Genomic DNA, 26301 nt, shown 5'->3' with positions numbered 1-26301 from the left:
TGTAATCACAGGTTAAAGATTCTGCATTGGACCACATATGAGAAAACAGACCTTATACGGACCATAATTTAATATTTTCCAATTTTCATATATAATATTACACTTATTATATTATAATGTAACTTTAACATGTTCTTCTACTTGAAAAAACAAACAAACAAACAAACAAACAAACAAACAAACAACAATGTGACAATGTTAACCAAGTCCGTATTTGTAACTCAATAATTACTCAAAAAATTAAAATATGTGTGAAGAGTTCGTTAATTTGTGCTGAGGGAAGTGATTTACAAAAACATGTAATAAATACGTCATGTCCAGCCGAGGCTGTGTGCGTTTGTCTGTCCATGCGTCTGTCACTTCCCCATATATCGAATATTTTGCAGCCATGTTGTTGCAATTGCAGACTTAGTCTGTGTTGCTTCACTTTTTTCAAGTATGCAAATTCTAAATACTCGTTTGTCATCTATATTGACATAAGGTATTATTACCTACACCGCGCTTAGCCTGCTGAGGAGGAGTATATTCCCTCTGGACAATTTCATGATAAAATGTTGTATTTAAAGTTTGCAACTAGACAAAGACATTGAGTATGTGTATTGAATACACTGCACATTTTAAAAGGTATCTATGCATGCGTTGTAACACGGAGATGTTGTTAGAGGGAGCATGGAGAGGGTGTCGCTTGCTATTCAACAGCGCCCTCCACGACATCATTACTCCCTGACAAGTTTATACCAAAGCACGGACAAAACAATAATGATGGCATGTCCATCAATAATCGTATATCATTGCTCGGTTGGTATTTTGCTAACCACAACTACATTATTTGAAATATGCACAGCGTTATACTCCTGTATTTTAACGTACGAAAATCTAATAAAACAACTAATAAAGTATAAAAATTACGGTATTTTGTTTTCGGTTTTAATCACCTTGAAAACAAGTCAAAGTTTTTATTTTACACAGATCACCTTTAACAGGAATGGGTTGAGAAAAATCATTTTTCATGAAAGCCTGTCACTCTTTTCGATTCTTTTATTTGAACATACTTATTGATTCTCTTTAATAGCTGGCGGAGCCGAGAAATGCGTTTGTGTGTAACAATGTAAATTGATGACAAAGCTAGGAGGCCCAACCCAGGGGTAATTTCGTTCAGTTCAGCGTGTAAGGCGAATGTGTGTAAACAAATCATCCAACGAGTTACGAGTGGTAGTAACATCTCCGTGTCTCTCCGTCCAAAGTCTGCGTTCCAAACAGCCAAACCCTTCCCATACCTTTGGCACGAACTGGGTTCCCAGGGTTTTTTTTCTGGTTTGTTTGACATAACAAAGCTGTGATTTGAACTCCAAAATTAGCACATTGCAAGCACGAGAACTGATCGTACGCCAGAGAAGACAACACGCTGGAAATATCACATCGTGTGACTGTCGTACCGATAGAGCAGCACAATAACTTTGCTTCACAGAGAATATCGTGAATAAAATGGCAAGCCGATCGGACGACACACCGACAACCCAAAGGGACCAGTCAACTGAGAAAGGTAGGTGTTTACCTGTTCTTACGTACCCGTTCATTTAGTGAACAGGCAATCATTCATATAGTTCACACTTGGCAATTAATTTGATACAATTCTGTGACCAAAAATCCCCAATGACATAATTATTCAGAGTAAAGTTTAAAGTCGTTACAAACATATCTTTAAAATATTTTGTGTTATATATTATTTGAAGGTTTATACTGTAGGCGGCCTAATGTTTTTGGAACAAACAGTTCGCAGTGTTTATAAATACCATACATGATACATCATGTACAAAGATGTAATAACATGTAAAACTTAAGTTCCACCTCTAGGCTCTAGGGTCTAGCATGGAAATATAGGGTTATACACTTCCTTCCATGGTTTTAGCACGGGGTTCTAGGTTCTGGGCTCAGCTATCAGTATTAAAGTGGGTCATATGCGTACTCGTACTTCTCTGATTTTTTTATTTTGTAACAAATGTTTACGCAAATGCGTAATGATAGAAATAATCGGAGTTACTAATTCTTACAAGATTCTCGCGGAATTTGTAGTCGATAACAATGGTGAATTGCTGTGGGAATAGAATGACTGGTCGGTCTCAATCGCATGTCGTGAGTCGTTACGTTCTCACACACAGATTACCAGTTACGTTTATTCTCGCAGTGTATAAATGTAAATAATTTGTAAACAAAGACATGTTATTTTACTATATCTGCACAGTAAGATACGAGCGAGTACACCTTTGCATGCCATAATTTATCTAATCTATGATCAACACGGCACGGCTGGACTGCATGTACCGCTGTGTGTACGCGTCCGTCGTCCCGTGGCATGGCATGGAGATAAAGTATTTAAAGTAGCTAGCTGATAACCTCGGATGTCGCATTTGGTAGACTGATATTAGTCGAGTATCATTATGTTTCCATTGTTATACTCCGTTTTTGTGGTTGAACATAGCTAGAGGCTGAGCTATGTCATCGATATATCCTTTCGAAATAACAACTTTGTACAAATTACAACTCAAAACGTACGTATGGTCTTGCTTTTAGACTGAGCATGGGACTCAATTCTGACACTCCCCGGACACCAAGGACGGGGAAATTGTCAGAATCCAATCCCGACTTTACTATGTAACTTTACTTTACTATGTAACGTAATAAACGAGGGACATAAGCTTAGACTATTTATTGAAATAGTTATCTTGAAAACAAAGGTTGAAATAATTGAAATTTTCACACCTGATTAAAGACAATACTAGTAGATCCCACTTTTTCTGGCCTACTTATTGGCATGGATAGCCTAGAATCACATTGTCCGTGCAAGAATCCATGCAATTTCCCCTATCTCAAAATTCAAAATCCACAATCACTTAGATTCTAGGCTTGGGTATGAAAGTATATAGACAGATACCTCCATGATATTGTACTTTCTGAAAGCAAGTTCAAGTTCTCACTTTAAGTCTTGATATTAATATAATAATCAAAATACCTTTGTCATATGCCAGTACCTTTTTTTCAGTGAAACTGCAAATTGTTTTCACCATCTTTGATGTTTTCTTTAAACACACAAAGTACAAAACATTTAGAGAAAAGCAAATAAAACCGCCATTGTATGTCCAATTTTGAAAATTAGGTCAAATTACTAGAAAGCACAGGTCCATCAACCACAATCCATAAGAATATGGTAAATTCCATTAGTGTATTGTATTAGGACTTGATTTATTGTATTGCCAGTGTTCTGAATGGGCTTCTCCCATAAATCTCTTCGATTTTCCCCTAAATCTCTAATTCTCCCCATAAATCTCTGATTCTCCCCAAAATCTCTGATTCTCCCATAAATCTCTGATTTTCCCCTAAATCTCTAATTCTCCCCTAAATCTCTAATTCTCCCCTAAATCTCTGTTTTTAAGGCCATCACAATGTGTAAGGTTACTCTTGAATATGTAAATTGGCACAAGCTGAGTTTAGAAACTTTTTACTCAAGTGAAAATACTTGCGTAATAACCGTAATTAAACTTTTAAAAATAATTTTAAAATAACCATATGGATGAGAATTGGGTATTTATATTTTAGGTTTTTAATTTATAAAACAACTTTACTATGTTTTTCTAATTGAAAAAAAACAATGTGAAATATCATATAACAAGTCCTTGTTTGTTACGCAATAAATTTCAAAATATGCAAATAGTGTACAAAGTTTATTGTACGTCCAATAACAAATATTTTACACATGTTTTTAATGTTTTGCAATTTATTAAGTTACAAACAAGGACTTGGTATATATTATTTCAAATTGTTTTTTTCAAGTAGAAAAACATAGTAAAGTTGTTTTGTAAATTAAAGAATGAAAATAAATACCCAATTCTCACCGATATGGCTACTTGAATTATGTCAATGCATGCCTTCTATGATGTTACAATGAGTAACACTAAAGAAAAGCACTTTCTCTATGTGCTACACTCGTTTATATCATTCATATCAAGTGTAAAAATATACTGTTTCAATTGGTTTATTTACAAACCAGAGCATGTGGCCTTTCTAATGTGGTCAATTAACAAATCAAATGGTATACTTTTACACTTGATATGGATGCTATAAATGATTGTGGTACATACAGAAAGTGCTTTACTTTGGTGTTATGGGTTGTACTTGATATGAATGCTATAAACAATTGTGGTACATACAGAAAGTGCTTTACTTTGGTGTTATGGGTTGTACAATTGTCTTCTGGCATTGTTAGAACTATTGACTACATAGTAGGGATTTTGTGCACATTTTAATAGTATGATAAAACTACTTCATTAGATCATTTATAAATTATATCTTGATAATAGTTTTGAGTTCAGTTTAAAATGAGTAAACTTTAAAAGTTAATGAGTAAAAAAAAAATATCAGCAGTTTTCTAATCATAATAACATTTCTCATCAAAGAAGTATAATCACATTTTAATTGTAGAATTAATGTATATTATAAAATCTTTATGGGATAAGAAAACTATTTATTTCAGGCATGTTTGTTTACTTATAGTCTCCATAGGAGGACTCTGATGGCTAGTTCCGTAAACTTAACTTATAGTTCCGTAAACTTACAGTTTACTGTGTTGGTACATCCAATGTTTACAGTATCCTGATCACAGTGTGATAAGATTGGCACAAAAGAGGAACCACTATCACCCACTTGTATAATCTACCACATCAAACAATAATTTTAGTTTATATTTTTATTTTTTTTATATTTTGTGTCAGTAAAATGAAGCCTCAATTCCCAGAGTCTTGTGTCTAGTTAATAATATCTACTATTCAGTTTGCCCTCTAATGATAGCCGAATTTTGTTATTGTGAGTCAAAATGATAAAAACTGGCATTTCTTGTGAGTCACCACATAGTAAGACAGATATAGAGGAACACCAAATTTTGGTACGTCACTAGAAATCATGTGCATCAGTGGCATGTCAAATTTGCTTATTTTGTTGTTGTTGTGAGTCAAAATGAGGAAAACTGGCATTTCTTGTGGGTCAAGTCACCACATAGTAAGAGATAGGGGAACACCAAATTTTGGTGCATCACTAGAAATTGTGTACATCAGAGGTGGGTTCGTCAAATTGGCTTAAGAGGGCACACTGGAGTACTCTATAGTATAGGGTATTGGGTATCAAGCCATGGGCTGCCAGAGACTAAGTGACCATGTAAAGATGAAATAACCCATAGCAGGAGTCATTGAGATTGTTTATATTATTTAAGTGAAGTGTTTGTTAGGTATACTATTATCTATTATTGGTACTTAACTTGTCACTTGTATTTTATCACTGTAGTGTTACAGGAAATGATGAAACTTCACTTGTGTTTTTATTACATAATTGTTCCCTAAGGTATGCTGTATTGTCAGTCTGTGTTCTGTCATTTAAAACATGTGAAAACTGAATATCTATGTCAAAGGTATATATATATATATACACACACACACACACACATACACACACCCATATACACACACATACAAACATACATTCAAAAAATTAACAAAATTTCATTATCTTTTGATGTCACGGTTGGAATATTTCAAAACAGTCACATAATGTTCCTTCAACCAATCACTAAACCTGTTGTTCCTGTCATGCATTCGCACTCCTAGTAATATTCCCTTGCAAATATCAATAATGAATGTGAATTTCTACATTCAATACTTATAATGCTTTATTGCAAGAAGTGTTCCCTAGCAACAAATCATATTTGTTTTTAAAATTTCCAATATTTAAATATCATATTATTTGAAGTCAAGTTGATATAGTGACCATCTCATAGGAAAACAATGCGGAATTTTTAAATCCTGTTTCAAATCTGTCTGTTAATCTGTTTATTTTATACATATAATCACTGATGTATGTATTGCTAAAGGGAAGAAACGTAATCTCTCGATATGTGATCTCATGCAATGATTTTCCGTATCACGCCAAAGCACACTTTACCCCCCAAAAAGTCATTGCATTATAAAACCACTTTGTGATACATCCAAAGCATGTGTGAGATTGTAATTTTAACAAAATGGCTATTCAATTTCAATACTGTGTCTAGCCAATATTGCTATAATAGTAAGTAAATTATTCCAAACATATTTTAGCATTTCATGGGGTAAATAATAAAGGTTGTGTGGCCTGGATATTGGTTTGTGGACCTCTGTAACCCAGGTGACTTGCTCAGTAAATCCCCAAAAGATTATCATTTGATGCAGATTTTCAGCTGGCTGAGTACCCTTTCGTGTCTCGAATGATACAAACACAAAATGAAACTCTTTTATTAATTACAGTAGTTTCAATGTATGATTATAAGTACCATGAACATATGTATCAATGCCTCTACACCGGTTTTAGCTTATTTACCTGAAAAAAATTTGGGGCTAAAATATGAAATCTGGAAGAAAATGGAATCACTGTTATGGATTGTAAAATTCTGTATAACTTATACAGTACAAGTAATAGCGATATCCTTCACCAAAACAGTTAAAGGCCAAGGTTTCAATCCCAGGTTCTCATATTATCTTATCAGTGGAGCCGTAAGATTGCTCTTATTTTCGGGACACAAATTTTTAAGCTCTTCCAAGTTCCAGACAATTTTTTCACACCAAAATTTTAACCCTAATTTGAACTGGGCATAAATTTTCAACAAATTTCTATCACCAAGGTTACCAAACTTTAGTAAAAACATTGTTGTTTTATTTGTTCCTTAATCTTAGGCTGCAATATCTAATTATTTTAGAAATTTTCGTTTTTTATTTGCTTTATATATTTAAAATGAAATGTAAATATGTTAGGAATCGTGATTGTAGACAATGTAGGTGTGGTTTTTTAGTGGATGATGAAATTTTAAACCTCAGCCAACAACGGTAGTTACTGAATAACTATTACAACATAATTAAAACTATACTCGTCGCAACTGGAACGTTTTTTGAAACTTTTTAGTAAAATATAATGACTAAATCATAATATTGTAAAGATCTGTGGTTAACATACTTGAGTAGCCAAAGTTACACATAGTAATGGTGCAATAATTCTAACAAAACTGATTTTTGGATCTGCACCCAAAAAGTACCCAATGCAATCACAATTTCAACCTGTTGCTAGCTGTACTGATTATGGAAAAGATCGACTACTCATGAACTTGTACAATGTCTAATTATTGGTATTTTAACAATCCTCAGTGAATATATTGTAGTTGTCTGATAAAAAAATATCTAAGTTACCGCTAGTACAGGTTTAAATGTGTCTGCACATAGACCTATGTAGTATGTATGGGGGGGGGGGGGGGGGGGTTCCAAACATGGATAAAATTCAACCAGGTTGTATGGTAGTTAGGTATATATGAGAGGGGAATGGGGCTCTGAACATGGATAAAATTCAACCAGGTTGTATGGTAGTTAGGTATATATGAGGGGGAATGGGGCTCTGAACATGGACAAAACTCAAAATTTTGAGGGTTCCAAGCTGCACATATAAACCACACAGTTGGTTATCTCTAACCTAACTATCATACAATCTGGTTGAATTTTATCCATGTTTGGAGCCCCATACACCCCCCCCCCCATACACCCCTCATACAGACTAAAATAAGGGGAATGGCACTATACTTTATGATGTCATACTAAACCCAGGACTGTAGTTAATCAATAACTATAACTAATCTGATACGTGTATCCATACATGTATGTACACTCATTTAGAATGAGCCAAATAGCTACTTTTGATAGGTTTACAACTGATGTGCCCACGTATACACTCAGACCTCAAAACACAAACTATGTGTGTTGATATCGAGATTGTCGTGATTCAGAAATTCATGGTTCTTTTAAAATGCTAAGGTGAATGCATAGCATAGCTGCATAGTGGGGTATGTTATCTACTGTTGCGAATGAAATTTTGTGATTTTGGATTAGTACCAGTGAAAATAATTTGTGCAAATATAACAATAGTCTGAAAGAGAAAAAATTGCTGGTACATGAACTAAATAACTTTGATTAAGTCATGGTATAGTGCTATCATGGAGTAGTGAAGAGTTATAGTCATACATCCCATAAAGTTGAACATGTTGAAGGACACCCAACTACCCCACTCGTACCCTTGCATAATGGAATATGCACACCCATACACCAGTGCCAAAATTCACACCATTCTCCAGCAAATACAAATTATACGTACAGTATGTGCAAATTGCACTTTATTCATCGTTATTACAAATTAGAGGCCACTCTTGAGATCAAATCAATAAGTTTAATTAACTGCGTCAACACAGTAATGTATTATATTCAAAACAAGGTAATGGATGCAGTTAAATTTTACATTAATTCAATACTTTTGACACTACCTGCCTTTTGTAAAAATGTTTACTATAAGACAAAACTGATTTTTCTTCTGTTTATATTTTTTGCAAACAAGGTTAAATAACAAACTAATCAGTTTAGTGGTAATGTCCTTAGAATGCACACTATCTCATCTGATTATACTTGTGTATACAATGAACTATTGTGTTAAAAATCAGTATAGATAAATAAGAAGTATTTAACCTGAGTCACTAGAATGAAAAGAAACTCTAACAGACAGTTTGCCCTCTAGCTTGAAACAGTCAGTCTTTGATTCTATTTATGTAATCTGCTTTGACCTGTGGGTAGCAAGTGGTTATACATAAGGCCTAAAAAAATACTTGTTTGGTTCTGGTTACCTGACCCCACCTAGTTTTTCACTGCTACCCTAAACTTGTTTTAATTTTTTCGAGAAAAAATAATAAAATTGCAAACAATTGGGAAGTCTCATGAGAAATGGTGGATGCGGAAACTGACATCAACTTGAAAAGACAGTATAACACAGTTAAACTGTTCTTCCAATCTGTAATGGCTGTACATCTAATGGGAAGAAATAAACAATTAATACAGAGACAATTTGGAAAACATGGCCATGTCATGAGGCAGCCCAGGCAGCCGGTCACAAATGAATCTACCCTGTGCGAGCTTATGGGCTTTGCCGAGTTATGATATTAGAACAATAGAATAACAAATTTATTCTGTAGTAAATATTCTGTATGGTTGAACACTCCATTAATAAGATGGCACTACCTGCCGGTGGCAGTCCCAGAGGAAGCGGGTATGCATGCTTGTTAAAAATTTCATGGAAAAGGGGGTGTTTGTTTTCGAACATCTTAGGTCCATGGAATCGTAAAAAGAGGTACTTTCCCAGATCACTCTCCGCACAGTGTACATGCAGTGTATGGATTAGGTCTCCTTGAAGGGAAAACCTCCTGGATTTCGGAAATAAGGGGATGTTTTTTTGCAGTGACTTTCTCCCAGATTCACTGAAAAAAGGGGAAGTTTTTCTTAGAAATATTCCGGGAAAAGGTGTACATGTGAAATTTCACTAACAAGCATGGATACCCACCCATCCAGGGACTGCCACCGTCGGGCACCACTATAACAAGTTACTATTAGGATTGAATCTATGGTTTTAAACCATGCCCCAACATTCAGTTTTATGCTCAATTAATTTATTGACGAACTTAACATTCCAGTTAATAGCCTAAACATGTCAAATGCTATAATAACTTCTGACATGTAAATGGTGTATTTGACTCTAATCTGTGTCTGACAGTGTATCCTGTAAATGAGTTACACATTAGGGGGTGAGTGTGTAATCAAAAATGATATACAGCAGAAATTGTAATTATGTTCATGCAGTTTCAATCATCAAAGTTGTTTGATAATAAACGACATGTTTTATAATGATCCACATTGAATTATTAAAGTAATGTTAGCAACAAAACTGAGATAAATCACTCTGTCAAAGTAGCATAAGTAATAAACCATATGATGAGTCAGCGCAACAAGATAAACAGTCATGAACACAGAATTTACAATGGAAATAATCCAGTACAATATTAGAGTATAGATCTAGTTGTGCACCCATTGTGGGGTCATTACTTACAGTAATTAGACAATTTGTACTTGTATGCAGTGGCAGAGCGCAATAGTTTTGATAGTTCTGGAACTCTTTCTTGGTTGTAACTCGGAGTTTCACGGAGTTTCACGCATCGTGCGATCAACAGACAACGTATAGCATATTACAATGTCAAGTATGTGTAATTCTATGTAAATCTAATGTCAAGACAGGCCAGTACAACAATATACATGATATGGTACTTCAACTTCAAGTTCAAGTGTGACAAATACACAAACCATTATCATTTTACTGGACAAATCACATACATTTTCTAGTCTACTACAGTAAATAAAGATAAACACTGGTATTGTCAACATTCCTTTTTGATATGCATGAAATAATACATGCCTGGAATATGATAGCACTCTAGCTAAGACTCCAGATTTGAGGTACTTGTAGTTCTGCTCTGGTGAACATGTTGAGGGACAGTATATCATCTATGGATATCCGGCCTTTAAATCAACTAAACTGAACTGAACTGAACTGAACATTGTCAAGCCTCAGATAGGTCACTGAAGTCACTAAGTATTTTGAATGAAAGGACATATTTCACCAAAGTTAGTTACAGCCACATTGAAGTTTGAGTACAAGGCCAGGGAAGTAGATAGAACTATTCTTTTGTCTATATTCATTCATGCATCTGGAAGTCAGCATTGTTGATCAAACTCATCTCAGACACTTTAATGCAGTAGTGTCCATGCATGTTTCTCCTCAGTCAATTTGAGTTGAACCCCCTAACTCTGTGCTATTTTGGGATCTATTCTAATAGAAGAATGATGGTGGGATGGGGTTAGAACTTCTGAAAGTTATATTACACTGGGCATCACATGAGGCCCTTATGTGGTTGATTGATTGGTTGGTTGGTTGGTTGGTTGGTTGGTTGGTTGGTTGGTTGGTTGGTTGGTTGGTTGATTGATTGATTGATTGATTGATTGATTGATTGATTGATTGATTGATTGATTGATTGATTGATTGATTGATTATTTTTTGGGAAAATGGGAAAATTCTGTACAAGCATACTAACCATCACAGTTTACCACAGTGTTTCATTAATGTGTTACTAACTGCTTGTTGGTGTTAACAATGCCAACAACTGTTCTACACATTTTGTGTAATCTTTGGGCCAACATATGTTACATACGTACATATCAATGATAGACCCTTGTGGAGGGTGTATTATCAATCCATTATGCTACTTAGCTTTTTAAGTTAGCATGTATTTGTGATAATAGTATGTCATTGAGACGTGAACAGACAGTCTTTATACAACTCACTGTTATCTCTATCACAAAACTATGACAAACATGTCTATTTGAAATAACCAGAATTTGTGTTCTTCCTCAGCGATTTGTCCATCTAATTTGGATAATTAACTCAATTAATTATTAAGTATTTTAATTAAAATAATGTAAATTATAACATAAGGTAGTACTTACATATGTTTATATGAATACATTATGAGTATAAATACATATGTTGCTAACCATGTACTATTTTATGCAAAAGTAATATAACTAGAAGTTGGCATAAGATTAACAAATTTAATGAATGTTGGAAAGTATAAAATAGCGTGGAATACATCTCATTCAGTCTCAGTTCAGAATATGAAGGGCAGACAAGACAATATATTTATACATAGTTATAGAGACCAGGAATGTGGAGTTCACAAGTCTGAACAGTTCTATAAATTTTATGGTGTATTATAAATACATTTAACAATGTGTATATGATATGGTAGTGGTGGGGTGTGGGAGGGGGGGGGGGGGAGTATTTAGATATTACATGTATTCCATTTATTGTGATACATACATGTTGTTATATGGTATCTCTGTGACCTTTGACCTGTCATCAGATATGCTGTTGGCTTATTTATCAGTTTAACCTTTTGTACTAGACACAGTTTCTATAATTCACACATGTGTCAGTAGACAGAATTTTGCTGTCTTTATTATGGTGACCTCCTAGCCTTATTGACCTGTTGATGATGTCATGTCAGTGTACTGAAGCTGGAGAACCAAATTACAATGTTATAACAGAAATGTACATCCAATATACAATGCAATACAATGCAATGAAATACAGTGCATTGCATCACAATGCAATGCAGTATAATACATTAGTAAAATGCAGTACATTACAATGTGATGCAATACAGTACAGCGCAATGCATTACGTCACAATGCAAGGCAGTGCAGTATAATACATTACAATGCAATATAGTACAATACATTACATTACAATGCAAGGCAGTGCAGTATAATACATGTACATTACAATGCAATGTAGTAAAATGCATTACATTACAATGTATAATACAATACAAAACAGTACAGCACAATGCATTACATCACAATACAAGGCAGTGCAGTATAATGCATTGCAATGCAATACAGTAAAATGCATTACATTACAATGCAATACAATACAGTACAGTATAGCACAATACATTACATCACAATGCAATATAGTATAATACATTATTGCATAATTAGTACAAAAGTACAATGAGCAATACAATACTCTGCAATACAAGACAATCCAAATCAAAACAGTATAATGCAGTTCGATATGATACAATGCAATACAGTTCAAACAAATAATACAATACAAGGCAATTTAATATGCAATGCAATAATAACATATACACTGTAAAAAACTTACAAAGTACATTGATGCGCTTACATGTATTTATTGTTTTATCAATTACAGATGAAATTATCAAAAAGCTGAAAAATGGAACAGAATTTACTAAAGTCCGTGGAAGGAAAACCTTTGTCCGAACATTTCAATTGGATAATGATATGGTGTATGTTGAATGGAAACCATCCCGGAAATCACCGAATAAAAATAGAGGTATGGAAGTATATGACTTGTTACTTTATCACAATTATGGGAGCTTGCAAACCTACCATGTTGAATGTTGCATCATGGGAAATGTGGTAATAAAATGCTAATCAATTAGTTTTGTAAACAATGTTGATACATTGTGTGTAACCACAAATGATCAATTCATAGTCACCCTGACAATTGTGGGAGGTTTATTTTATCAGTAGTTCCAGATTAGGTATTACGGTAACCACAGATAATCCCATAGTCCTTTGCATCTGAGCATGCTCAGTCTGGATTGCTTGTTGATAGTTTATCTATAATCACACACACACAGTGACCAGCAAGCAATGTAGTTTATTGTATTGTATCATAAATCTCCTGGCATAATCTCTACATGATTTAGACTTCGTCATATTCTTAGTCTTGATTTGACATTGTTAATTTTAATTCACTTTTGATTATATTTTCACAGTTCTGTTGAAGGATATCAAGGAAGTAAGACCAGGAACAGCGACGGACACATTCCGTAAATACAAGAATACAGTACAGGAAAATCGCTGTGTCTCCCTTATCTTTGCTGGTAATAATAAGACACTGGATTTGATTGGTAAACATACAGAAGATGCCATCCTATGGACCAATGGATTGAGAGCTGTCAAGAAGCAGATGGCCCATGTTGATGTCCATTCACTCAGAAATAAATATCCTTTTTATGTTAACATTTCTTCCTTCTCTCTTCAGGACCAACTTGTTTACCGAACAACTATTTTTGTCATCGAAATTTTAATTCCAATCCGATGAATCTTTAAAGTGACCATATGGATGACAAATGGTATTTATTTTGTTTTTTTAATTGAGGAAAGAACGCTACTATGTTTTTTTACTTGAAAAAAATATGAGAAACAACATAGACCAATTCTATGTTTGTGACTGAATAAATTGAAAAAAAGCTACAAAAATGAGTAAAAAGTTTGTTATTGTACGTACACTAACAAACAATTTTACCCTTTTTTTGAATGTTGCAATTTATAAAATTCTGAACACAGACTTTGTATATTTTGTACACATTATTTTTCCAATTATAAAAACATTGTAGAGTTGTTTATCAATTTTGCAAGATCACTATATCTACATCCAAATTTTGATTCCAATCAGACATAAACCTTATAGTTACTACTGACTTAGGATTGACAAGGACAAGATTACAGATCCATGATTCAATCCCAGGTGCTTCCTTTAGTGCTATCTTTTCAGTGGAACCACAATGACTTAATTATTATTCAGGATAACATAATACTCATCATTATAGTAGAAATGCTGCCAATACTACTGCCAACATGTCTGTCTTCTTGATAGTGGTTTGTTATTATAACAATAATTGCACTAATTCATCACAGCTTGTGTAATGTCAACACTTTTGATGTCTTCTCCTTCTGTATGTCTAGCTGTTGAATCTATTCATGTTATGAATGTCTCTATGTCAATCTTTTCCCTCAAGGTCAGTCTTTCCAAGGATGTCTTTGGAGATTTAACAAATTAATAATTAGAAATTGATGTATTTGGCAAGTGATGGATGGTAGTCATGGGGATGTGTCTGGAAAATGGAGATATACTTTCTGGTATATAAGGATGCCAAATGTGGACAATTGTGGGATCAAGACTGTATCTAGCAGTGAAGGCCTAAAACAAACCATTCAATAGTTCAGCTAGCTCCAATGTGTTTTCAAACTGTTTTCTTATAAATAATGACTTACTCATATAAACATCGTACACCCTGAACAGTATTGAGTCACCTATGTATATTGTGTACCTGTATACATAAAATGGTGCAGTAAATCGAAACATATTGATTATTGGGGTTACACCCATAAATTCCCCCCTACCCCATGCCCATGTAATCATGATTTCAACCTGTCACAGTGTACTACTAATGCATACAATCGACCTCTAATTAACTTATACAATGTCCAATTATTTCTATTTTTTAATTTTTTTAGTGAATATATTGTTGGTTCTCTGATCGTAAAAATAATATCTAAGTTACAGTTACAGTTAGTGAAGGTTTAAAGTGCATGAAATGAAGTGTGAGGTTGATACCACTGGCACACGTACCCTTATTGACTATCCATAAATACCTTGTTATAGCTACAAAATTTGTTATTAGTGATAACTCTTAGTCATACAGGATAAGACACTGAAACTTATACTATCGTCACTTTATAGTAACTCAGTTATTCTCAATCTCTGTATCTTCCATTTTCTTGTCGTAAAGTGATATTTCGTCTGATGTCTTGCAGGATGAAAGAAATTAATTAATTATTAAAAATTAATCCTGTTTTGCCCATTAGCAACAAGTAATTTATAGTGTACAGCAATTACACCTTTGGGAGAAATAATTAATGTATATGGGACAAATGACCAATATAGTCCTGGATATGTCTGGAAAATAAAGAGATAAAATGACAATTTGATTAGGATGAGCTCTTAGCTAGGGTAAGAGGAAAGATACCAAAACTTAGCCACACAATCATTCTGTGTTATACGTTGCTTTATCATGTATTTGCTTAGTCCTAAAGTATATGTGATCTCTTAGCTATAAGTCCCTCTTGTTAGCTTCATAATATATAGTACTAAAGTTGTGTAACAGACACTTATATTAAATACGAAGTAATTATAATCTATCCTACTGGACTTGCTGTTGTTTTGACTGGCAACAGTTTCAATCCTGGATGCTTCCTCAGGCTGACTGATGATCTGATGACAGTGAAACTGTTGCCATTCAAACAACAGCAAGTCCAGCAGGATAGATTATAATGATTTCGTTATTAACTTCATATCTGGATGATTGAGAACATTCATAGACTTACATCAATTAAATAAGAACAATAAATGTACGATATGTTGTGAAATTAAGAGATTTCACAATTTTTAAAGCTGATAATATTATAGGTTTATAATTACTTAGATACGTTTATTTCGTAAGTTAATTACGGCGGCTATTCCTAATGTATTCCCATATCTATATCATATTACAAAGTAATTATATTTCCATTGAGATATATTTCATATCCTAGCTGTCATTTAGTTTGATATTAGATAAGGTCTGACTGATTCATTCTATTATTTTCATGTCATGAATATAGTTGGCGTTTACACTATGAACTAAAATTATATTGTTATTATCTCATAGTAATATTTTGATGTAGTGAATATCGTTGGCGTTTACACGGTGATCTAAAATTATATTGTTATTAACTCATAGCAATATTTTGATGTAGTGAATATCGTTGGTGTTTACACTGTGAACTAAAATTATATTGTTATTATCTCATAGTAATATTTTGATGTAGTGAATATCGTTGGCGTTTACACGGTGAACTGAGTTATATTAACTCAATCTAATTTTAGTAAAGTGAACATTTATCAGGGATTTAGATAAGGGCCGACAGTTGGCAAAAACTGACTATTTTCCAATTTTTTGCTGGCTTTTTCTCTTGAATCTTAGTATAGTTTCATGCTGTGGGCAGATTCATGGATCTCATTCATAGATATTAATTACCACTTACCTTACATATTTGACTGGTACACAAGAAACTAAAGTTATATGAACTCATAATGTTATTTTTGTGTAGTTATAAGTATATAATTGACTTTTACGTGATGAACTAAATTTATATTAACTAATGTAATTTTCATAAAGTGAATAATATAGTTTAGTGTTTGTGTTCACTCTGTAAATTCAAGTTATATTTAGTTGATAATGTTATTTTGATGTAGTAAATATAGTTAATGTTTACTCTGTGAATGAAATGTAAATGGACTCACTTAAATATTCATACTGCAAACAAATCGAACTTTTTAATGTCAAAGCAAACCTTACATTTTGTCATTTAATATCCCATTAATCAATTCAACATGTCATTTCAATCAAGTAAATACTACAAAACAGAATTGTCACCATATTGTACATATTATTAGCCTGTCTACTAGTGCAATGAGTGGTTCTGCAACATCATGAAAGCCAAATTGAACATGATCATGCTAAAATATTGAATTTATACGCTGGTCGTTCTGTTGTCATGACAACATGTGTCTATGTCACTTGCTCTATAGTGCTCAAACTATAAGTCAACACGTTCCAAATTGCCATCATTCTTCCCAGTTTTTCACAAATTGTGCTTGCAAAGGTATACTATTAATTATTCCCCAATATTCTTTTTTTATTCCGCCATAAAAAAATTGTGACCTAAGGGTTTTTGTCACCAAGAGTCGATAGAATTTTCTCTGTCAATTTGGAATCCAGGACTCTTGAACGGCCTAGTGAAATCCTGAGGTGATGAGAATTCAAGAATACAGTATGCAAATGTCAAATTTTTGCAATAATGTGTACATCAAACTAAGATAACTTAGTAGTATTTCAAATTCTTGAAAATACTTGACACAAAATTAGTAAAATGAAAATGATATTGTCTGTTGTATAGTGCCTCATAATAATAATCTGTGTTATTTTCTAAAATGAGATGTAATTAGTATGTCAAGGACATCTGAATAAACATATTAATTATCATGATTAGACATAGTCATTAAATATTAACGATATTAACGATTTCTCAATTACCTGTCTACTTTACATGGACACTACATTACCAGGGATACTTAACATGCCAGAAATGAGCAGTTTGATGACTAGTTAGCAGTAAATTTAAAGAAAAATTGATGATTGTAAATAAATACAGTATATTTCAAATGGAAATTTATCTGTGTTGATAAACTATAATGATAGTATTGGAACAAAAGTTTAAATTGAATACTAAATACAGTATACGTGTTCAACCTAATTTGAATTGTAAATAGCTGAGTTTTTAATAATTGCCACAAAATGAGAAACTGTTTTAAACATTCCAGGCACACAGTGTAATGACTATCACTTCAATAAGTAAAAAAAAAAATACTTAAAACAGATGATGGTAATTACATTGTACTTTTTAACCATGCACTAACTTGAATTGCAATCAACATAGGAAAAATAGCTGAGTTTTTAAATTGTCACAAAATGAGAGACTCTTTTACATGTAAATGTGCCAGGTACATCGTGTGATAGCTAGATAGCAGTTAATATGAAAAAACCAGCAATGCTGGATTTGCCATATAAAGTACAGTTACAAAAACTAATGTTATATTTCAACTACTGCCATTTTAATTTTTTTTAATTTTCTGGGACAAGGGAAAATTTTAAAAATCAAAATGTCAGTTAGGATAACTGAACAGTGTTGTAGTTTTAGTCCTTCAAGACTATAGGTATTAAATGCAAAGCATCAGCCCCAGAATAAGTCACAAAATATTGTCTTTCAGAGCTGTATCAAATAAAAGACCATAAAACGACAACATTTTATAGTATAGAAAATTATAAATTTTGAAAGTACAGAATAAGAGAAATTACTATTATGTGTTTAAATCCTTAACTGTTTAGCAAGTATGTTCATGAACACTTCAAGAAAGCTGACAAAGATGGTGATGGTACTGTAGACTTCTTAGAAGCCTGTGATTTATTGAAAGAATTGAATATCAAAGTGGAAAAAGCATGGGTTAAAAGTATGTTTGAGGTAAGTCATCGAAATGTTGAATTAATTATTTTATAAAGAAAGTTGACAAAACAGCAGAGCTGGAAGATCATACTAGATGGATGGATGGATAGATGGAGGGAGGGATGCTGGATGGATGGATAGATGGAGGGAGGGATGCTGGATGGATGGATGGATAGAGGGATGGATGGATGGATAGATGGAGGGAGGGATGCTGGATGGATGGAAGGGGGAGGGAGGGATGGTGGATGGATGGATGGAGGGAGGGAGGGATGCTGGATGGATGGATGGATGGATGGATGGATGGATGGAGGGATGGAGGGAGGGAGGGAGGGAGGGAGAGAAGGAGGGATGCTGGATGGAAGGAGGGAGGGAGGGTCCGAGGAATGCTGGATGGATGGATGGATGGCTGGATGGCTGGGTGGCTGGATGGGTGGCTGGTTCAGTAAATGAGTGGGTAGATGGGTGAAGGGAGGGAGAAAGGGGTGGTTGGATGTTGGATGGATGGATAGATGGCGGCTCAGATATGTATAGGTGTAGGGTGGAGAAATAAAGATATAGATATTTACTTTTAATGAAATAACACAATATGATGTTAAATGTTAACTATGACTAACTATGACTTGCTAAAATTACCATAAAAAGTTTTATATGTATGTCAAACATCTTTTTAAGTTAATCATGATGCCAGGCTTCTCCCCATACCACCCTATCCCTCCCTCCCCCATCCACCCCCATCAACATACCCCGTTATCTGTTTAGCTTAGTGTTGAATGGTATTGTTTGGTTTGTCTACAGCAAGCTATGAAAAAGAAAGGTGAGCAGAAAGAAGATTATGTGATGAATGAGGAAGAATTTGTTACTTTCTATGAAGTATTAACAAGAAGACCAGAGATAAGGGACTTGTTTAAAAGGTATGTTTGTCAGTCTATCTAGTATTTGCTAGTTTATAGTCTAAGTTAAGATAGTTCAATTAAAATCCCAATCCAAAAAGGTTTATCCCAGAGACTGGTCTCTCGGTTTTACAATCTCAAGAAGCTCTCTACATCAAGCCAAAGCATTAGCACTTTAAGCACAGAAATATATTTTGAATTTATAATTACCACCAATATCTCTGCTAAAACCTAAGTGGCTGTTATGTTACCCTGGGCACTTCATTGGTAATATGAGACCACCCTCCTAATTTTAAGACACTGCGACCACAATTACACGATAGGTTCACTTTATTATAAGATCCACTTAGATTTGGCAGAGCTGTTGATGGTAATTCCAAATATAAAAAAGGGGTTAAATGTGTGCTTCAAAGTATAACAGGGAACTTGCAAACCTGCCATGTTGAATGTTGCATCATGGGAAATGTGATAATAAATACTAATGAATTGGTATATTGTAAACAATACTGTTACATTGTCTGCAACCACAAATAATCAATTCATACTCTGACCATTGTGGCAGGTTTTTTTATCGGTAGCTCCAGATTAGGTATTACGATAACCACAGATAATCCCATAGTCCTTTGCATCTGAGCATGCTCAGTCTAGATTGCAAGTTAAATACCTTGGTTTGGTGTAGAGAGCTATAAGTCTATAAACACTGAGACAAGCTAATGTGGCTAAAAGTGTTTAAAAATTTAGCTGACATTTGACAATTAAGCCTTCAAAGAGCCAATAATTTAGAAGTTCCAACTGGGACTGAATCTGTGTGATATACAATAGATAAATCTATGTCTATGTTATGTAAAGCCATATGTCAGACATCACTATGTTAATCCTATACCACAGATGTCAAAGCTGCTGTTGTCACCATTTGTCATTCATCTACCGTCAATACACAGACATCTATGTGTACTCAGTTTCACTTGTGATGTACATCGTAAATAAATGCAGCATAAATTTCCTAAGTATGTACACTGCATGATGGCATGTGTTTGAATGATAAAGTCTTCTGTTTGTTACACCATATGGTACAAATTGACTTGAGAATTTTCTTTCTTTTGAGAATGGCACAATTTTATGACATTAATTTTCCTAATAGTCTGTATTTTACTGTATTTTATTACACCATCCATCATTGTTTAGCATGTGTGTACAATTTTATTGTAATATCATTCTACCATTTGTCATGTCAATGTACTGAATTTGAATAAAAAATGTGACGATCTTAATATTTCTGATACCTATTATTCCTTTATCAGATTTTACTATTATTTTATCATGCCATCCAGTATCAACAGATGAGAATTTAAAAAACAAACAAAAAAACTATGAAAATGTCATTTTGTCACTCTGTTTTGTAATAGTTAGTAATTTTTTCAGGTTGATATTGAGGCAACTTAATTAATTATGATGTACTATTAAGAAATTTATCAATCTGACATTATTGCATTAACTTCATGCAAATTATATGCAAATGAGGATGCAGTCATTTGTTCACCGAAGTGCGTGATCGTACAATATCATTATTATGGAACTTTGCGGTTTCAGACAACATATGTAATAATTACAACCCAATTCTGGATGAGTTCCAGTGTGAATACCCAGGGATATTTGCACTCGTGCTTGCAGTGTTTTCTGCTGCACTTTCACTTGCTACATCGTGAAAGTATGGGTGCAGAGAACACTGCAAACACTCATGCAAATATCCCTAGTATGCCACATATGCACTTGTATGCACTTGTGTATAAAAGTGATAGATTTATTTACTTCCAACAACACTTTGCCCTTTATGTGCCATTCATTGAGTTCACAATGTTGTGACTCATCACCTTTGATCAAAGTGAGGACTTTAAACTTATCAAACTTTCTCTTACCTAGTATTGACAATGGTGCAACTCCATGACAGTTGACATAAGAAAAAACAATACATCTAAGCAGTTAAAAGCAACTTCACGCAGTGCCTCTACACATATGCAAAGTACTTGTGTATGCACTTGCGTATGCACCATGGGGTACTGTCATATAATTTGTATAGTAATATAATGAAATCATGATTAAATTATGGGTGCTGATTTTAGGGTGCGGACCCAAAAATAAATTTGATTGGATTTATATTGCTCCATATTATGCATTACAGCTACGCAATGCATTTACCCACAGGTGATTCAATACTGTACAATATTATGGTTGTCAATTTATATATATCAACAAATTTGTCTAAAAATGTTCCAGTTTAATATCGATAGTGCTGCTTTGGAATTGTTCAAAAGATTTGGTAAACAAAGTAATCTAAATACCATCTTATCTAAAAACACAAATGAGAACTGTATGGTCTCTACAAAACTCAACACAAAGAGTTTCCAAAAGTTCTGACTAGCTTTCATCCTGTTAACAGAACATCAAAAGGTCAGTAAATAACTTAAGAACAAGAGTACTTAACAGTTATTTACCACCTTACATAAACTATTTGTATGTAGATATACATGTTTTAGAGTTGGCCATTCAAAGGTAGCGAACCTAAGGTATTATAATAACGCTATCTCAATTACATCATATTACATAACGTGCACTAAATTATAAATAGCAGGGGAAAAATTTTGGACCCTTTACAAGTTGAAACATATATTTTTTTTAAAGTGAACAATTCAGCAGTTGAGGAATAGAATATAGAATTACAACAAGGTGGGGTGGGGGGGGGGTTGTAAATATGTTATAAGTGGTACTGTTTTGACATTTTTTTCAACTGGTTTTTTTTTTTACATCATTGTTACATTGATTATGAATTATGTAATAATATTCATTTTGTTCCTCAGTGGTCGCCAGTATTTCATATATAACATCAATTTCAGTCTAGCTAAGACATCGTTGTATTTTACGACCTTCTGTAATTAGATATCACATCAGATTGTTTGAATTCAACTTTTTAAAGAGTGTAGTTGTTTATATACAAGGGTCTTTTTTATTGCGTCCACACCCTGAAATCAGTGCCTCTAACATCATCACAATTTCAACCTGTTACTGTACATAATTTATGGATAAAAAACCATCTAAATAACATGAACAATTAATGTCAATCATTGATATTTTAAATACTTTCAGTGAATAAATTTTTGGTTGTCGGATTGAAAAAATAATACTAGTTATAGCTAGTGCACCTTTAAAGCTAGCCTGGCCTTGCAGTAACTGCATACTGCATATACCATATGACAATGCATGTATAATACTTAATTTGCAAGGTTGTATACTCAGTTTAGGTATTGTATGACATACACACCGACAGAATCCTTTCGTTTATTTCATATTATTTCATATTTATTTTAATTTAATGTAATTTAATTTAAATTTATATAACGTAATGTCCAATTTATTCTTTCTGTGTTTGTTATTATGTGTGATGTCTTTGTTGTTTCCAGTTACTCGTAAGTTTTCCTTTCATTTTCATTTATCATTTTGATCAAGATTAGTTTTATTGTAATTGTGTTAACACGGATTTAATATCACACACTGCTGTAATGTCATGCACTATGTAATATGTCACTCACTCCTGTAATGTCATGCATAATTCGATGCACTACCTCTTGTCGGGTACATTTTGGACGGTGCTGTAGAGAGGCCTGTGGTTTATGATGTAGTGTTATATTTATGGAGTCATGCACTTGTGGTGTCACACACTGAAATGTGATGTAGTTTCACATCACATTCTGTTGTGATGTCATACATTGTGGTGTCATTGCACTGTTGTGATCTCATGCACTGTTGTGATGTCATGCACTGTTGTGATGTCATGCACTTGTGTCATGCACTGTTGTGATCTCATGCACTGTTGTGATTTCATGCACTTGTGTCATGCACTGTTGTGATCTCATGCACTGTTGTGATCTCATGCACTAGCTGTTGCAATAAAAAACTATGGTGATGTCACACACTTGTGATGTCACACATGAAAATATGCACAGTGCACTTTTATGATATCACATACTGCCATGATGTCATTCACTGATGTATTAACACAGCAGTGCTGTCACTCTGTTGTGATGTCATACACTTATATTGCTGTGATGTCAGACAGTCCAGTGTTGTGATTCCATACACTTATAATGCTGTGATGTCAGACAGTACTCTGTTGTGATGTCAACACTTATATTGCTGTGATGTCAGACAGTCCAGTGTTGTGATGTTACGCACCTATGTACTGCCATGTGACGTAATCTACATGGCTTTAATATATCAGATTCTATATACCAAACATGATGTTTGATGGTAAGAGATCTTGATCAGTTTAGGGAATCAAGATGGTGGGTGGTACATGTATGCAAACGTTTATTGATTTAATCTTGATGTAAATGGATACTTCGAGTGTCAGCTACTGACCTGGTGGTGATGAAAAATTATGCTGTCAACTATTAACAGGGTGTATTAACAAACCAGATGATGGAAATCATGCCATATTAAGGACGTTTTAACAAGGAGATGGATTCGAGTTGAACTAAACAAACTAACAAAATCGGTGTACATTAACAGAATTTGTTAACACTGGATTTAAAATGGCACAAGTTGAGTTTATAATCTACCACATCGAACGAATAACAAAAATAGTTTTAGTTTGTGTTTACCTTAATTTATTGATAGCGTGATTTCAGAAATCCTGTGGTATTGATTAACAGCTAGGAGAAGATATTAAATTGTAACACACATGAAGATCACTGAAGACCCTTACTACTATGTTACATATGTGATGACAATTTGACTCTTGATATCAAAACCCCTAACAATTATTTTATCAAGTTTAGACTATAAACAACACCAACCCAATTATAAATTGTCAACAACATTTTGTTTTGATCACAAGATAGTGTAAACTGTCAAATATGTTGTAATCACACCACCCTCAACAATCTTGATCTCTCCAATGGAGTTGGCCAATGTGTGAGGGCGCCCTAACATGGTGTACCTTACAGACTAAAAGTGAAGCAGGGTAACCGGTACACAAAATATAAACTGGGACCAGTGATCTTCAGAGTTGCCAAGTTTTACTTTATCTACTACAAAGTGTATTATAGAAATGAAGGGAGAACTATTGAAAAAGTTGGGCCATGTCCCATGTAATCCTCATTATAAAGCAACATTGAATGGATTGAGACATTAATGTGAACTTGAGGATTGGAGTAATATGTGGATATGTACATTAAATGTCTGTGTTTCAATCCCAAGTCATCACATTATCTGATCAATAGCCACAAAGATTGCATGGGACCATTCTTTCTTTCTGGACCAACTTTCTCTATAGTTCTGCCAGACTTCTATTTTTCACATGTGAAGCTTAATCCTAATTCAAAGTTGATCTTTACCACAGTTTTTGGTGAAATTTGACTCTTACCCTTTTTACCACGATGACAAAAACACAGAACTCATAGATTAGTCTAATATCAAATAACAATTTTGTTCAAGACTTTGAATTCATCCATTATTGTTGTACAGGTATGACTTTGGTAATGATGAAGTCTTTTGGACTTTGGATGAATTTAAAAACTTCATGCAGACAGAACAAAAAGTGAGTAAATAACTATTTTGTGTTCACCTTATATACTAAAGAAATGGATGTGTTCTTTGTCTTCAAATAATTTCCCACAATGCACCCTGGCATAGCATCGATGATCATGCAAGTGAGTATCTGTTGTTTGTGGAATCATACACACTTAGTTGAGGGAAAAAGTTTGGTAGATCATGGTATTCGGCTCATCGATCTGTCCTGTTTGATGTTACACAGGTGAAGATTTGCATGTAATTATGTGACAAATATACATAATCTTCCACAATATTAATATTTCATATTTCAGATGACTGACGTTGATGATGAATTTTTGGATAAAATGATTGACAAGTATGAACCTACACCTGCTTTGAAAGAAGCCACTTTACTCAGTTGTGAAGGTAGGAATTGACTAAAAAGTGTTGCCATAGTTACTACATGTAACAGTGATTAACACATATGAACTTTTAACAGTGTCTGTTTTTACAGTCTATCCCTGAAGAAAGATGACAGGTTTGAGAGCAAAACGTGATTTCTGCAAAAAAAAATTGAATAAAAATTCTTGGTTTATTGTAATTTTTGTCACTTTTCAATTTTATTTTAGACTAAAAATGTAGTATTATTCTATATTAATGAATTGATACCAAAATTGTGTTGTTTTCCCACCAAAAGTATTGAACGAAAATTTGTGATTTATTGTAATTTTTATCACTGAGTCTTTTCAATTTTGTTTTACACTGAAAATGTAGTATTATTCTGTATAATGAATTGATACCAAAATTGTGTTGTTTTCCCGCCAAATGTTTTGAACGAAAATTCTTGTCTGTCAGTAAATTTTTGTTCATTTTTTAGGTTCAGTGAAGTTTAAAGAAAGAAATAGTTTTCAGAAACAAGTTCTTGTTTTTTTTTAAACCGTAGGGATTCCTTTAAGATCTGCTTCCATTCATAACAACTGGTAGCATTCTAATACTGTTGTTGGACTGATACTTGTAATATCTTACAAACTCTTCCCATATTTGTAGGGTTCCAGAGACTTGGCTATCTGAATTGAAGATGTTGTTCATGAGTCAGTATATGTTGAGTCAGATAGCCAATTCTCTAGGCAGTATGTCCCAGCGATGTCTACAGAACGGTACCAATCTTACCAATCTATCCATACTTATGGTTTCATGTTGATGTTACTTGGTAAAGAAAGTTAATGAATTCAGAGCAGTTCTATTGTCTACCAGATTCATAACATCTACACCATGTCAATATATTTTGTAGGATTCAAGTTGATGTTACTTGGTACAGAGAGTTCATTAATGAATCCACTGCATACTAGTATCTACCAGGATATGACTAAACCACTGAGTGATTACTTTATTGCATCATCTCATAACACGTAAGTATCAATATAGATCTCCATCATTCTTATCCAAACTTAATT

The 26301-nt window shown here is 33.7% G+C and overlaps 1 protein-coding gene across 1 annotated transcript in view; it reads left to right on the top strand.

The window, feature by feature from the left end:
• The first annotated feature begins 1458 nt into the window (after positions 1-1458).
• LOC144450694 (1-phosphatidylinositol 4,5-bisphosphate phosphodiesterase delta-1-like) overlaps positions 1459-26301 on the top strand; it is a 35235-nt gene continuing 10392 nt past the window's right edge. The window contains exons 1-8 of the mRNA XM_078141352.1: positions 1459-1543; positions 12706-12849; positions 13298-13539; positions 18300-18428; positions 19206-19321; positions 24821-24893; positions 25180-25273; positions 26139-26256. Coding sequence (XP_077997478.1) covers positions 1486-1543; positions 12706-12849; positions 13298-13539; positions 18300-18428; positions 19206-19321; positions 24821-24893; positions 25180-25273; positions 26139-26256 — 974 coding nt within the window. The 5' untranslated portion in view covers positions 1459-1485. The remainder of the gene's footprint in view (positions 1544-12705; positions 12850-13297; positions 13540-18299; positions 18429-19205; positions 19322-24820; positions 24894-25179; positions 25274-26138; positions 26257-26301) is intronic.

Source organism: Glandiceps talaboti, chromosome 20 (genome assembly GCF_964340395.1).
Source record: "Glandiceps talaboti chromosome 20, keGlaTala1.1, whole genome shotgun sequence".
NCBI lineage: Eukaryota > Metazoa > Hemichordata > Enteropneusta > Spengelidae > Glandiceps > Glandiceps talaboti.
This window is presented reverse-complemented; position numbering and strand designations above follow the sequence as displayed.